Below are 14130 nucleotides of genomic sequence, written 5' to 3' on the forward strand. Positions count from 1 at the left end.
GTTGGGGGGGTGAGTTCAGGGGGAATGGAAATGGGGATGGGGACACAAAAACTAGAGCAGCGGCAAAGGAAGGGATTTCAAGTACAATGAACATGTGCCTTACTAAATGGGGAAGATCCGCATTGTGACTTATAACATAAGGGGGATGAATCATCCCACGAAAAGGGTGAAACTGGGAAAACTACTCAAAAGGGAAGGGGCGGACCTCCTGCTCCTCCAAGAAACTCATATCAGAGCAAAGGACAAACATAAAACCCGGGTAAGGGGATTTAAAATCTGGGCCCAGGCGAATGCAACAGAAAAAAGAGCGGGGGTCCTGATAGCAATGAGGGTTGGAAGGGACGCCACACTGGAGGACCCCATCACAGATAAGGAGGGAAGGTATGCATTCGCTAACGTGGTGTTGGAAGGGCAACGGATCACTCTAGCGTCAGTATACGTGCCCAATGTGGGACAGGATGGCTTTATGAGAGACACCCTGGGAAAATTAGAATCCTTCGCAAGGGGGAGGTGATTTTGGGAGGAGATCTGAATATGGCATGGGACCCACAACTGGACAGAAGTACGGGGAATGTACATGGCCACGGGGCACCGTCAAAACGCCTCAAGCAACAAATGGACCAACTAGCCCTTAACGATGTGTGGAGGGAACTGAAGGGGGAGCAAAGCGGGTTTACATACTTCTCACATGTGCATAACTCCATGTCAAGAATTGACTACTTTTGGGCATCAGTGGGGCTCATGGGCAAGATCCAGGGGTTGGAAACGGGGGCAATCGCACTATCTGATCATGCACCCCTGTGGCTCGATCTGAAACTCCCGGGGAAATCTAGTGGTCTATGGAGGTGGAGGTTACCGGAGGACATAATCCAGGACCCGGTTACGGGACAAACGATAAGGGAAATGATAGAAGAATAATTCACGGAAAATGACACTGGGGAAGTATCTATGAGCACAGTCTGGGAGGCGTTTAAGGCGGTGATCCGTGGGAAGTTAATGGCTCTGAAAATCACGAAGGAGAAACAGAGGTATATGTGGGAAAAGGAACTGGAAAGGTCGAAAACAGAACTGCAAGGGAAAATCCTGACACAACCCACTAGAGCACTAAAGAAGACGCTCAGACACACTCAAGGCCAACTAGAGCTGCTACGCTCAAAAGGAGCGGAAAGGAGCCTGCTATACCTAAGACAAAGGTACTACATAAAAGCAAACAAAGCAGATAGGTTACTAGTGAGACAACTCCACGCAAAACAGAAAGATATAACGATCAAAAGCATCATAGACACGAATGGGGAACATCTCACGCGCACACAAGACATTGGGGAAGTGTTCAGAGAATACTACCAGAAACTCTACTCCACTGACCACCCGGAGGCAGACGCACAAGATACATATCTGAAATCCCTCACCCTCCCGCAAATCTCAGAAGCAGACAGGCAGGCCTTAGAGGACCCTATTAAAGAAGAGGAAGTTAAAAAAGCAATAAACGAACTCCCATTAAATAAGGCCCCAGGTCCGGATGGCTACACAGCCCCATTTTATAAAAAATATGCGGATTTGCTGATCCCGGTTCTAACCAGACTCCTAAACTCATTTAAGGAAAGTGGCAATGTGACCCCCACAATGAACGAAGCGAAGGTCCTAGTATTTCACAAACCAGGGAAGGACCCTTCACACCCAGCTTCATATAGACCAATCTCCCTAATAAATATTGATGCTAAAATATACACCAAGATATTAGCAGCAAGACTTTCCCCTCTTCTCCCAAAGTTAATACATCTTGACCAATCGGGCTTTGTCCCAGGAAGACTAACCCACGACAACCTCAGAAGGATCATTTACTTGGTGGAAAAAATTGGCATAAAGCAAACCCCGGCTATTCTACTCGCACTGGATGCAGAGAAAGCTTTCGACCGAGTTGAATGGTCCATGCTATTTGAGACCCTGCAATTCATGGGATTTGGGGAGCACTCTATTGCAAGAATAAGAGCGAACTATAACGCCCCAACCTGCAGAGTGGCCATCAATGGGGAGGTTACTGAAAAGGTATGCATATCCCGAGGAACAAAACAGGGATGTCCGCTCTCCCCATTATTATACGCTATCTTTCTAGAACCCCTACTAATGAAATTAAGAGAAGCCTCACATATTAAAGGGATAGACATGGCATGCATACAACACAAGGTAACCGCATACGCGAATGATATGCTTTTAGCACTAGAGGAGCCGGGCCGAACGTTGGCGGCAGCGGTTGGGGAGCTGGAAGTCTTCGGGGCCATCTCAGGTCTAAAAATTAATAGGAACAAATCGGAAATCCTAATACTGGCGGGAGATAGGAGGGAGATAGAGAGAGAAGCGAGAACACTCAATCTCAAGATAGCAGCGGAAGGCATTAAATACCTGGGAATTACACTAACACACAGGGTGGAACAGCTATATGGTAAAAACTATCCGCAGCTCCTTACGAGGGTCCGCAGAGATTTGGAAAGATGGAATCCCCTGTCGATCTCCTGGTGAGGCAGGATTCAAGCGGTAAAGATGACCATCCTCCCAAGGCTACTGTACTGTTTTCAGGCCCTCCCGCTGGGGGTACCCCGTTCATTCTTTAAAACACTGGCGAAGGTAACCACAACCTTTGTGTGGAATGGGAAAAAGCCAAGACTGGCCAGGGCTATCTTAACCACACCAACCAGGGAGGGTCGGATGGCGCTCCCTCACTTCCAGAAATACTATCAAGCGGCCCAGTTAAAAGTGCTACGGGAGTGGCTGGGCGACGATCCACAACCGATCTTGGCAGCACAAGACAGAGCAGTGGCAAGAACCCCGCTAGTGGAACTACTCTGGAAGCAGAAACAACATAGACACCCTAACATAGGGATTAGCGAAATAATGAAAACAACGATGGAGGCGTGGGACATCCAAACACGAAAGGGTTTAATGACCACCACGCTAGGCCCTTTTACCCCATATGTAGGAATCCGCAGTTCCTGCCGGGGATGGAGCAGGGGACATATGAAAGCTGGGAAGTGGCAGGAATAAAGAAAATTGGGGAAATGTTTATCAACAATAAAATTAGATCATTTGAGTCCTGCCTCCCATATCTAGCACGCTCCACTTGGATAAATATAGATATGAACAACTCAAACACTGGTTAAAATCCCCGGATATCGCGAAGACAGCAACGAGAACCCTCACTTCATTCGAGAAATACGTTACAACCAACTCAGGGGCAAAGAAATGGATATCGACTCTATATTCTTTTATAAATTCACAGCATGAAGAAATTAAGTGGTCATACATGAGCAAATGGAGCAGAACTCTGGGGGAGGAACCGACAAGAAAACAGTGGGAGGATCTTTGGACTTTGATCCCCAAAATGACCAGATCAGCACAAATAAGAGAAATGTGGATTAAAATTGTGACACAGTGGCACTACACCCCTGAGAGACTCCACACAATGTTCCCAAAAACGTCAAACCTATGCTGGAGGCAATGCGGAGAGGTGGGGACGTGGAAACACACCTGGTGGGCCTGCAGGGGAATAGTGCCGTTTTGGGAAGAAGTTAAGGGAGAAATGGGCAAAATATTTCCAGATGTGGGACAACTGGTTGAGGGCGTTTGGTTGTGTGGAATAAGAGATGACACAGCAAGAAGATATAAAAAAGTACAATGGAGAAGCTTTATGGGACTCCTCATTGCAGCATGGACAACAATAGCCCAGAATTGGAAAAAGAAAGACACACCTCTGATTTTCACGTGGCTTCAAAAGGTCTGGGCGGAGCTGGCAATGGAAAAAGTCACACACTCAATCCAAGGAACGAGGGACAGGTTTGCTAAGGAATGGGGAGGAGTCCTGGAGTATCTCCAGTCAGACTTTATGGAACAGTGGTGCCCTCACAACATCAAGGTCACAGACATTTTTAATGCATAATGTAATCCCCGAATCAAACTCACGTGCCCCGGGGGGAGAGGGGGGGAAAGTTGTTACAATGTTTGATGAATGTTGATATTTGAAAATAATAAAGACAGTTTAAAAAAAAAAAAGTTGAATAAAACCTTGTATTCCAATGTAATAGTAAATAATGAAGTTCAAACTTAATTCGGGAATTATAATTAGTCACACGCAATCTCCTTTTGTTGTAGTTTTCACTCTCTGTTATTTATAACTCATATATAGACAAGGTTCAATATTCGGTAATGTTTTAGGCAGCGTTCCCTTTAATTAGAGACACACGACTGCTCCGTTAGTCTTTAGATACATCAATAATGGGCTTCAAGTATTTCTCGCGCGAATAGTGATCTTCAAAGTTATATGCGAGTGCTACAATTCCATTTATGGTGAGACTTCTGATATAACGAACAGCTTTTCCTCGCATTAGATATAATGTGAGTCAATTAGGAGCTGGCTGCAGTTACCGGCTAGGCTCGCACAGTGCACCTGAACACCATGCTTCACTTACCGGCTTCAGTGACACTGGTTTTGTAGGTTGCTCTGCTTCCCCCATTTCCTCTGCTAGTTCTGGCTTGCTGTCGACCCATCCCCTTCTCCAGTGTCTTCAGTCCGGCTACTTGATGTGGGAGTTAACTTTTCTGCCGAGACCCTTGGCTTGCCATCTGCTTCTGGCCTTAAAACTCATCCTTCTGCACATCCTCCACTGCGCTGCCACTGCATCTAAGAGTTTGGGAGTCTCTCAGAGCTTGCAGGTGAAATCTGTTATCTCCATGCCCCAGTGTCTCTTCTATTCTTCTACTTTCTTGTGATTTGCCAGCCTTGTGCTTCCCCTCTGCTACTACTGCCAGCGGGCCTTACAGTTCCTGTTCCAGCTCCTTCTACTCCTGCTTTCCTGCTGGGGCCTTTTATGCTTCCGAGGTTGTGTAATACACTTCAGGTGTGGGCTGTTAGCCTCAATTACCTGACTCCTGGAATGGCTACTAGGCTTAATTGCCTGACTACTACATCTGCATGCCTCTTCAGCCCTCTTCTTTGTCTCAGTCCCTCGAAGATTCTGGAACTTGTAGTTTGTTCTACCAAAGTTAGGTTAGACGTATACATAGATGATAAACAACATCAAGTGCAGCTGTATCAGCTGCGTCTCAGGGAACTATTGGAACAAATATAGTAGTGCTGTGTGTTGATTAAATTGTCAATTTCGTATGAAAATTGAGTAATATATTGAAATGTCCCAGTCAAGTGGCAGTATAATTGTGAGTGGCCCTAGGTTGGATTGTGGTGCATATAACAAGCATTGCACTTGCTGGTCTGGTTACTATTCCAAACCTGGGAACATTTGACCTATGAAAGTTTGCAGGCCATCCCTGTCTAAAATTGCAGTCACCCATGAATGCTAATGGATCACCTGAGAGTCTCCAATAGACCGTGAATGTCTTCATATGTGCAGGCTTATCACCCAAGGCGACTTCCACAGGGAAGCGCCTGTTGTGCCACTTCGCTGCACTCGCGAATGGCTTTCTTTTTCAATAGTGTCCCATTGTGTCTCTTGAAATGCCTGTGTTTCGAAGAAATCATTATTTGTAAAGTTGTTTTTTTTAATCAAAACAAATGTAAAAAAAAGAAATGCGTGCACTGTTTGCCTGAGGGACACTCGGGAAGCAGATTTTTCATAGAATTTAATCAGTTGTATTACTTACTGCTCTTCAGTCGTTTTTGTTGTGGTTACATGTGACATTTGATTTCATTGCTAGTAATAAACATCAAGGTGTAAACGTTATTCTTGTAACCCACTAAACACCCTTCCCAAAGAATTTTAGGACTGGTGCAATTATATAAGCAAACTCCAGTTCTAGACTATTTGGGAAAGTGTTGGCTAGTGACTTAAACAATATATACAATTTCCCCCTCGCTGTTTATTTCCAGCGAGGAAATCCCTGTGTCTCTTTGTTGATACTGTTAACGCACTTGACCAAAATGTAATGCTAGAAAATGTTGGCTGTCTAATCAAAGAAAACGAGTAACTTTATCTATTTGCAAACTTTAATGGTGTACATTTCGAATTCCCTATCTAAATATAAAATGCACGTGATTGATCTGGCTTCAATTCAAACGCAGTCCGCCTTCTAATTATTGTAATTTTTAAATTCCCACTCGCGCTCTGCCGTGTATTACGTCAATGGACGCTTTCAAGACTAACTGAGTGTCTCTTCCGTAGCTTTGCAGATCAAGACGTCCGCGAGGCCGCGGTCCAGGAAATTGGCAGCCTGTCAGACGGAGACTTGCTGGAATATCTTCCCCAGCTGGTTCAGGTATGGAAAACCGAGGAGGCGATTGAAGCACGTTAATCACGTCGATGTTATTGATAGAAGAAAGGTAATACAAGAAAGGCAAGCATGGCAATGGCTGCTGGGGTTCAGAACCTCAAGTGCATCTCCCCCTTCGCAGCTCAGCCGGTTGCGTTTTGATGTGTCAGACAAAGAGAGACTTTTCTTTTGTGAAGCGATCCTTAAAAGGAGAAATGGCCTCAAAGTCAATAAACGCACCCCACAGGAGTTTAGACGGTGAATTAATGTTGCTCAATTAAGCTGCCAGTGTCCAGACTAATAACGCTAGTGTCTCGATTGAAGTGAAAGGTTTTCCTTTGTGGGAAGGGGCACAGAGAAAGGGCATAGAGAGACAGATCACAGAGGCAAGGATAGTGCAAGGTCAGGGCGCCAACAAAATGTAGCATGGAGAAGTATCAGGTGGGGCGAATAGCCCAGAAAAAAACAAACTGGCAGAGTGTTGTGCCGGTCCCCCGTGGATGGCCTTGCGGGGGAGGCCCACAGCATAGTGCGCAGTGCCAGCGCGCACTGAAAGGAGACGCAGGCAGCTAGAATTACTGTAGTGATTATTTGCCGAGCTTATTAGACCTGTGACACATCTCCCAGGTGTCACAGACCACGTTTGCGCTGCTCGATCCCAGGAAGGGCTTCGGGCTTAACATCCCATGCCAAGGGTATAACATAACCAACAGCACCATGAAATCCATGACCTGCTACTGGGTCAGCTTAAAGCATACTGGCTATGCAGGACAAAAGTTTAAACACATTGTTGGACACTGTCACAGTAAACAACCATCCATTGATAAACAGCCCACTCGGGCAAACTTTATTAGTTCATGAGGGTGAGGGTTGGCAGGAAAAGCAGTACCTTGGGCCACTTGTACACTTTGGCCCTGGGGTAGCGGGGCCGAGCCCACGTTTAAGTAGTGTGCAGGTAAACAGCTTGACACCCACGTTACCGTGGTTGCTGGGAAAAGCGTGCCGTCACTTCTTTCCGGCTTCCGCATTCCGGAGCGTCGATAGTCTGTGGTGTAAGGTCACTGTGTGGAAGGTGGCCCCAGTTGTCCTGGAGAGGGTATACTTCTCAACCATTTGTGTCGGGAAGGCAGGTGAACAGAGGCGTAACACAAAATGTGGGGCCCCCTCTGCAAGCCATGCTGGGGCCCCCCCCAACTCGGCAACAAATCACGGGTCGTGCCACACTCTGGACCGGCCTAGATTATCACGCATGCCCAATACGCACAAATGTGCTGCTGAAGGGGTATGCCGCACACTGCACTAGGAGAAAGATATTAATATTTGGTTTAATGCAATATACAGCACACTTTCTGAGAACAATTGGGTATAAAGCCACAGTGTTTGCAATTGTTTTGTTGGGTAACACCAATCCAATACATGCAAGTCTCCACCAGTGCACAGGAACATTAATGCTTTGCTATTAAAAATGCTATGCCACAATGAAAACATGACCAACTGGCTGCACAATGTAGACCAGTATAGACACGGAATAACATTACAGTAAAGCATGTCAGGCTACATTTAGACATACCTAGACTGGTTGCACCAAAATGCCAGTCGAAGCAATAACACATTAAAGCCTGCGTCTCCGTGACCTCTAACAACATGGTCAAACTTTTTAAAATCTGCAAGGAACTGGTCAATCCTGTTGCGGTCTCTACCTCTCCTGTTCCCTCCCAGGCGCTCTGTGTGGCTCTGGCCTCTCACTTCTCCACTAAATCTCAGGACATCCTGTCTTCTATCTCCTCTTTCTCTCTCGGCCCCCTTTGGCCATCTCTACCTCTCCTCCTCCTTTTTCCTCTTGCTCTCTGCCAACACCTGACAAGGTTTCTAGACAAGCCCGATCTATAAAAGTGTCATCCAAACAGGTACTTCCCTGCTCCTCCTGTACTATCAAGGACCATATTGACACCCTTGTTCCAACCTTGGCCGATTTCTGTAATCACTCTTTCATCACTGTAACGTTCCCCTCTCCCATTAAGCACTCACTCGTGCAACCATTCCTCAAGAAGCAGTCAGCCTGCCTGGAAAACTATCGCCCAATCTCCATCAACCCTTTCCCGGGCAATCTCTTGGAAATGCTTGCCATCTCCCAGCTTACTCTCCACACTGAATCTGTTGTTTGTCTCTGTGACCATCAGTCTGGCTTCAGAGCTGCCAGAGGCAATGAAACTGCTCTCCTGAACACCTGTGCAGATCTGCTCCCTAACCTTGATTCCAGCATTGCTTCTGCCCTCATCTTCCTTCTTTCCTCTGCTTTCGATACGATCAATCACGGCATCCTAATCGACTCCATGAGAACCTGGCAATCATGGATCAGGCCCTGGAGTGACTGACCTCTTTACTCTTGGACCGCCCCTCCCTACCGAGGTCCATCTTGGTCCCTTTCTGTCCGCCACTTCTCTCTACCTGTGGTTCTCTAGGGCTCTATCCTCTCACCCTGTTTTTTCAACCTTTAATTGGTACCTTTGGCCCACCTGATCTCTACCTTCTCCTTTAACTTTCATTTTTATGGGGATGGCTCAGCTTTCCTTTAGGCTTCCCTCAGCCTCCTCTCCTATCTCGCTCATTCCTAACTGTCTATACACGATTCAGAATTGGTGCACCTCCAACAATCTCTACCTTAATGCCAGTAAAACGGAGATCCTTCTCATTGGGACCTCTGCCCCTGCTTCCCCTCTCTCTCTCTGGCCACCTGCATTGGGCCCTCTTCCTTCGCCTTCCTGCGAGGCAAAAAACCTTGGTGTCATCTTCAAGGCCACACACTCTTTCTCTCCTCACATCTTGGACATTGCCAAGAAGTCCCACTACCAGCTGCTCCTCCTTAAAGGGACTCTTCCCTTTCTCACTTTCCACCAGAAGCTCACTGCCTCCAGAGCCCTGGTTCTATCTAGGCTGGACTACTGCAACAGCCTCAATCTGCCTTCCACTACTCTCCGTCATCTGCAACTAATCCAGAACAGGACAAGACTTATCCTTGGGCTCAAGCCAAGGGATTGTATCTCTCCAGCCCTGAAATCTCTCGATTGGCTCCCAGTGGCTCCAAGGATCAAGTTCAAGACCCTTTGCATTGTCAACAAGACCTTATGGGGCCTGGGCCCGCACTACATCCAATGCTCTCTTCCAAAATACCTTCCTTCTCAAGCCCTTCACTCAGCTACCTCCAACTCTTTAAGGGTTAGACGATCTCCAGGCAGAGAGTGGGGATAGATCTCTCTCCCCTGCTGGTGCCTCCCTGTGGCATGGCCTCCCTGCCCCTCCTAAACTTGAGCCGGACCACCTGAAGTTTCAGAAGCAGCTCAAAATGTTCCTCTTCTCCTCTGCTTTCTTTCTCTCTCCCTCTCCTGCTGACCTACCTGTCTGCTGTACCGACTGGTTGCTTGGCTACCCTCACAGTCTCTCTGTGTCCAGGCTCTTTCTTGATCGGTCACCCTTGCACTGCCTCCAGGCCTACCATGCACTTAAGGGCTGTAACTGTAACCATGGAGTCCCTTGTTCTCCTTGCACTACCCATAGCCGCGCTGCCCTGGCTGCACTCAGAGCATTGCTGCCCTGTTTTCCCCATCCCTCTCCCTTGCACTTCCACCTCCCTTTCCCCTTGCACTTCTCTTCCTCACACTTGCACGATCTGAATGACAATAGGTCTAGTAAGATCATATGTCCTCCCTCTATCTTCCCTCCCTTGTCTTGTCGTGTCTAGAATCACATGTGTACAGGCACATTATAAATGACTTATATCATATCATTTTATCACATATGCCCAGAAAATATACAATGCCGCAGTAAGAAATGGCTAGACTGGCAGCACCCAAATGCCATTCTAGCTAGGTAATTACACTTAGCAGGACTGCTTTATCAGAAATGCCCAGTTAAAGAAAGTCATACCAAACTGAGGAATGACTAGACTGGCTGCACCAAAATGCATCTCTAGCCGCTAATACCACATATCATGCCTGCTTAGCCTGGACATGGATAACCATTATGATTTATGGCACAATTCTGCCCCCCATGCAGCCCCTCTCCCGCCCACGCCCTACCCCAACCTCCAAAATCAGCTGCTTGGCCCAGAATTACCCCCACGTCCCTCTTCCTTGTCCCAGAGCTTACGTATGAGGCTCCTTGCCTCATAGGTAAGTACTGGGACAAGGAAGAGTGGGACTAGAAGTAATAAAGATTACAGGAAGCTAATTCAGGCATTATGTCCATGTACCTCGACCTCATCCTAGTATTTGTGTATGAGGCAGAGTTCCTCATACACAAGTACTGGGACGAGGAAGAATAGGGCTAGGAGTAATGAAGATTGCCAACAAGTAATCAAGGCATTAAACACAAGCAGTGGTGCAACACCATTGAGTTGACTGGGCTTCAGCACTTCACCCGTGAAATTTTGGGCTATGTTGACTGGACCTGGCTGACCTTTAGAGTAGTTGCTGGACAGAACAGGACATAGATGCAAAATGGCACCTGAGTTTCGCTGTTAACAAGGGCTCAGCAATTATGAACATAAAGCATTTCACAGTTAGTACCTGCATGCAAATGCCACATTTTTTAGGCATAAGCAATTGAAATCGTGATGTGGGTTTAGTACTTGCATGCCAGGGGAGTGATTGGAAGGGTATAGAGGGAACAGGAGACTGCTCATTCTCACAGCAGTCCATAAGTGGGTGCTTTCAGACTTAAAGGAGAGAGTTAACTGCTTGTACAATTAAAGCTGCACTAGAATAGTCTCACTAAAATGCGTAAAGAAGTTAGATGCCCCCACACAAATAAGTTTGCCTATCCCACCGCCCGTGAAGTTAGCGCATCTCCCAACATTTGAAGGGTTAGCCCCCCCAAATATAGGTTTTGTTGCGCCCCTGAACACAAGCACACACACCATTCACCATATACACACACACGCACACTCAGCCATCCATACATTTAAATGTGCACTCTTACACTATACAGGCACACCGAGGCAGCCAACAATACATTTAAGTGTGGCAAACTCAGGCAGCCACCCATACATTTAAGTGTGCGCCCTTTCACCTTTCAGGCACACACACCCAGGCACCCACCCATACATTTAAGTGTGCACCCTTTCTCCATATACTAACACAGGCAGCCACCTATACATTTAAGTGTGCATGCTTTCACCATACACTCAGACACGCAAACGTCACAGGGGGGGTTGAGGGTAGCCCTATTACTTCAAAAAGAAGTTGGGGCTCATTACGGGTCCGGCGGTAACCATACCGGTGCTACCGGCTGGTTGCCTCTAGGCCCAGAAAAAATTACTGCCACCTGAGTTCCTGGTTCCACCGGGGTATTCCAAGTCCAGCGGCTGGGAAGTCAGGTGCCGGTAATTTCGTTCATCCCCATTCCCGTGGAGTGCCTCAGGACTCCACGGGAATGGGGACACGGAAGCACCGGCACTGTTGTTAACAGTGCCAGTGCTTCTGTGACAGGTCTTCCTACCGTGGCTGCTGTGCTCAGCAGGGTCGGACCTGTCATGCACGGCGGCCCCGGCAGGCAGACCTGTAATATGCCGGTCCGGAGACAGCGATGCCGGTAAGCTTAGATGCACCGTTGTTTCTGGACCGGCATGGTCAGAATGAGCCCCATTGTTTCTTTTTGAAGTCACTCTGACTTCATTAAGAAATCATTTCCGTTAAGGACCGAACCATAACGGAAACTATTTTCTTGTGGGGATTGGAACCCTGTTATACGTTGGCGCTATATCAGGTTTTGATCTAACGCCAACGTATAACAGGGTTTCAATCCCTCACAAGGTGTAAAGCGCTCTATAAATAAATCAATCAATCAATCAAGTACATTCCCAGAACTTGGACTGCAGTAGCTCTGTCCTTTTGGAAACCCACTTACAGGCAGCTGGAGGCATAACGGCAACCAGAAGTTAAGAACTATCTAATCCATGCAAGCTAGCGCAGAGATCCACAGTTCCAACAAGCGCCATACCCCATTACTCCACATAAGGGAAACTATTTTTGAAGTCATAAGGCTCCCCTCCACCCCATGACATGGAGGCCTCCAGCCTAGGGTCTTCCATGTCATGGGGTGGGAGAGCCCCTCCGACTTCAAAAAGAAAGCTTCTTTTTGTAGTCACTCTGCCTTCATAAAGAAATGATTTCTGTTACAGAAATAATGTCTGTATGAATGCAGAGTGAATTCAAAAAGAAATGTTTAAAAAAATAAAATTGCAATTTTTTTTTTCTTCAAGTGGGGCCCACTCCCAGGACATGTGCTGGCGGGGCTCCCCGCCCCGCGGGGGCTGCAGGGGCCCCTGTTACACCAATGCGGGTGTAAACACTCAATTTTGTTTTTGGCAGGTAAGAGCCCATTGAAACGAATGGGTGTGTGGGAGGCCTGGCGGGGGGTCAGCTGTTTACGAGGGTGACGCCCACTAAAAGCATGTGAGTTGAGTGCTATAACGCCCACTAAAAGCGTGTGAGTTGAGGGCTATAACTGAGGGGCCACCGGGCCGCACAAGCACTTTCCTTCTGGAGAGCTGCGGCCAGGCGTGAGCTGGGAAGAGTGGTCTTCAGGAAAATTAGTTGACAGTTTGGTGTTTCTTATGGACCTTGGAGGTTCCAGTTAGTCACGTGTAAGACCAGTAGTTCTCTCAGGCTTGTGGCGTTCGGTAGGAGTCCACCACTTCTCTTGTGTGCAACTGAAATAATATCCAGGCTGAGGCACAGTTACACATCTACGCAGATACACAACAACCTTTAGGCTAATCCTCACCGAAATCCTTGGCTGTAGAGTGCTGACCGGACGTCGCACATCTACCAGGGTTGCCATCTTCGTTTGAAGGAAAAAGCCGACTTGAAGCCGTCCTACATTGCGGTTGCACTGCCCCCTTGACAGATATGAAACTGTAGTGCAGTAACAAGAGAAGAGAAAAAAACAGCATGCTTGCAGTTATTTTTTAATGTAGCTGTATTATTTTTTTTAAAGGCAATCTGCATTAATAAAATAAATAAGTAATAAATATACCATACATTTTTTTGCCTAGAAAAGATGAAAAGCTGAGCTGGCTCTGCCAAAATTGTATCCAGCGACTCCCAAGCTGTTCAAATTTTACAAAGATGTCCATCAGCCAACTTGACCAACTTGCTGGGTCGAAAGTTGACACTGAAGATTTAATTTCTGAAAATGTTAGTTTTAAAAGCAGCTGTAAAACATTCCTACACGATTTTAGTTTTGAAAACCAGTGAATTCTTGGAATAGCTCAGTAGGTTAAAAATGTGCAGCAGAGCTCTAGCTGCAGGTTTCACATGAATCACTGAAGCGGGCACATTAGCCCACCAAGCCATCATTCCAAAAGACTCTCACAGAGAGAATACTCATTCGGTATCAAAAAAATCTGACCATATATCAAAGATTAGAAGGGAAGTCCATTGGCTCCCTATCAAAGCCAGAATCTCCTCCAAAACTCTCTGCATTACTCATAAGTGCCTCAACAAAACAGCCCCCACTTATTTGAACAATGCTATCAGCTATAAGAAGAACATCAGAAATCTCAGATCTAGTAACAACACACTACTCTCTGTCCCCAGTACCAACGCTCCAGGGCAGGGGGACAGCATTGCTCAGTAATGGCCCCCAAATTATGGAACTCCCTTCCGTCCAACATTAGAGACAAACCCTCTCACCTGAAATTCAACAAAATGCTAAAAACCTGGTTGTTCAACCTGTACAAATGAACTCTATCATTTCTGACTCTCATTTGTAACCTGAGAATCACTCATGGAACCGTGCCTTGATTAAGAAAAACTGTATTCTTCATCTATTGTAATGACTTTACCCTGTAAACAGAAAAGTAAGCGCCTTGCA

At 46.7% G+C, this 14130-nt stretch overlaps 1 protein-coding gene across 1 annotated transcript in view; it reads left to right on the forward strand.

Annotated features, from left to right (window-relative positions):
- Positions 1 to 14130, forward strand: part of PIK3C2G (phosphatidylinositol-4-phosphate 3-kinase catalytic subunit type 2 gamma) — a 3221975-nt gene that overhangs the window by 1865467 nt on the left and 1342378 nt on the right. Inside the window, exon 17 of the mRNA XM_069628394.1 lies at positions 6168 to 6261. Coding sequence (XP_069484495.1) covers positions 6168 to 6261 — 94 coding nt within the window. The remainder of the gene's footprint in view (positions 1 to 6167; positions 6262 to 14130) is intronic.

This window comes from Ambystoma mexicanum, chromosome 12 (genome assembly GCF_040938575.1).
Source record: "Ambystoma mexicanum isolate Mex_15411 chromosome 12, UKY_AmexF1_1, whole genome shotgun sequence".
In the NCBI taxonomy this organism is placed as follows: domain Eukaryota; kingdom Metazoa; phylum Chordata; class Amphibia; order Caudata; family Ambystomatidae; genus Ambystoma; species Ambystoma mexicanum.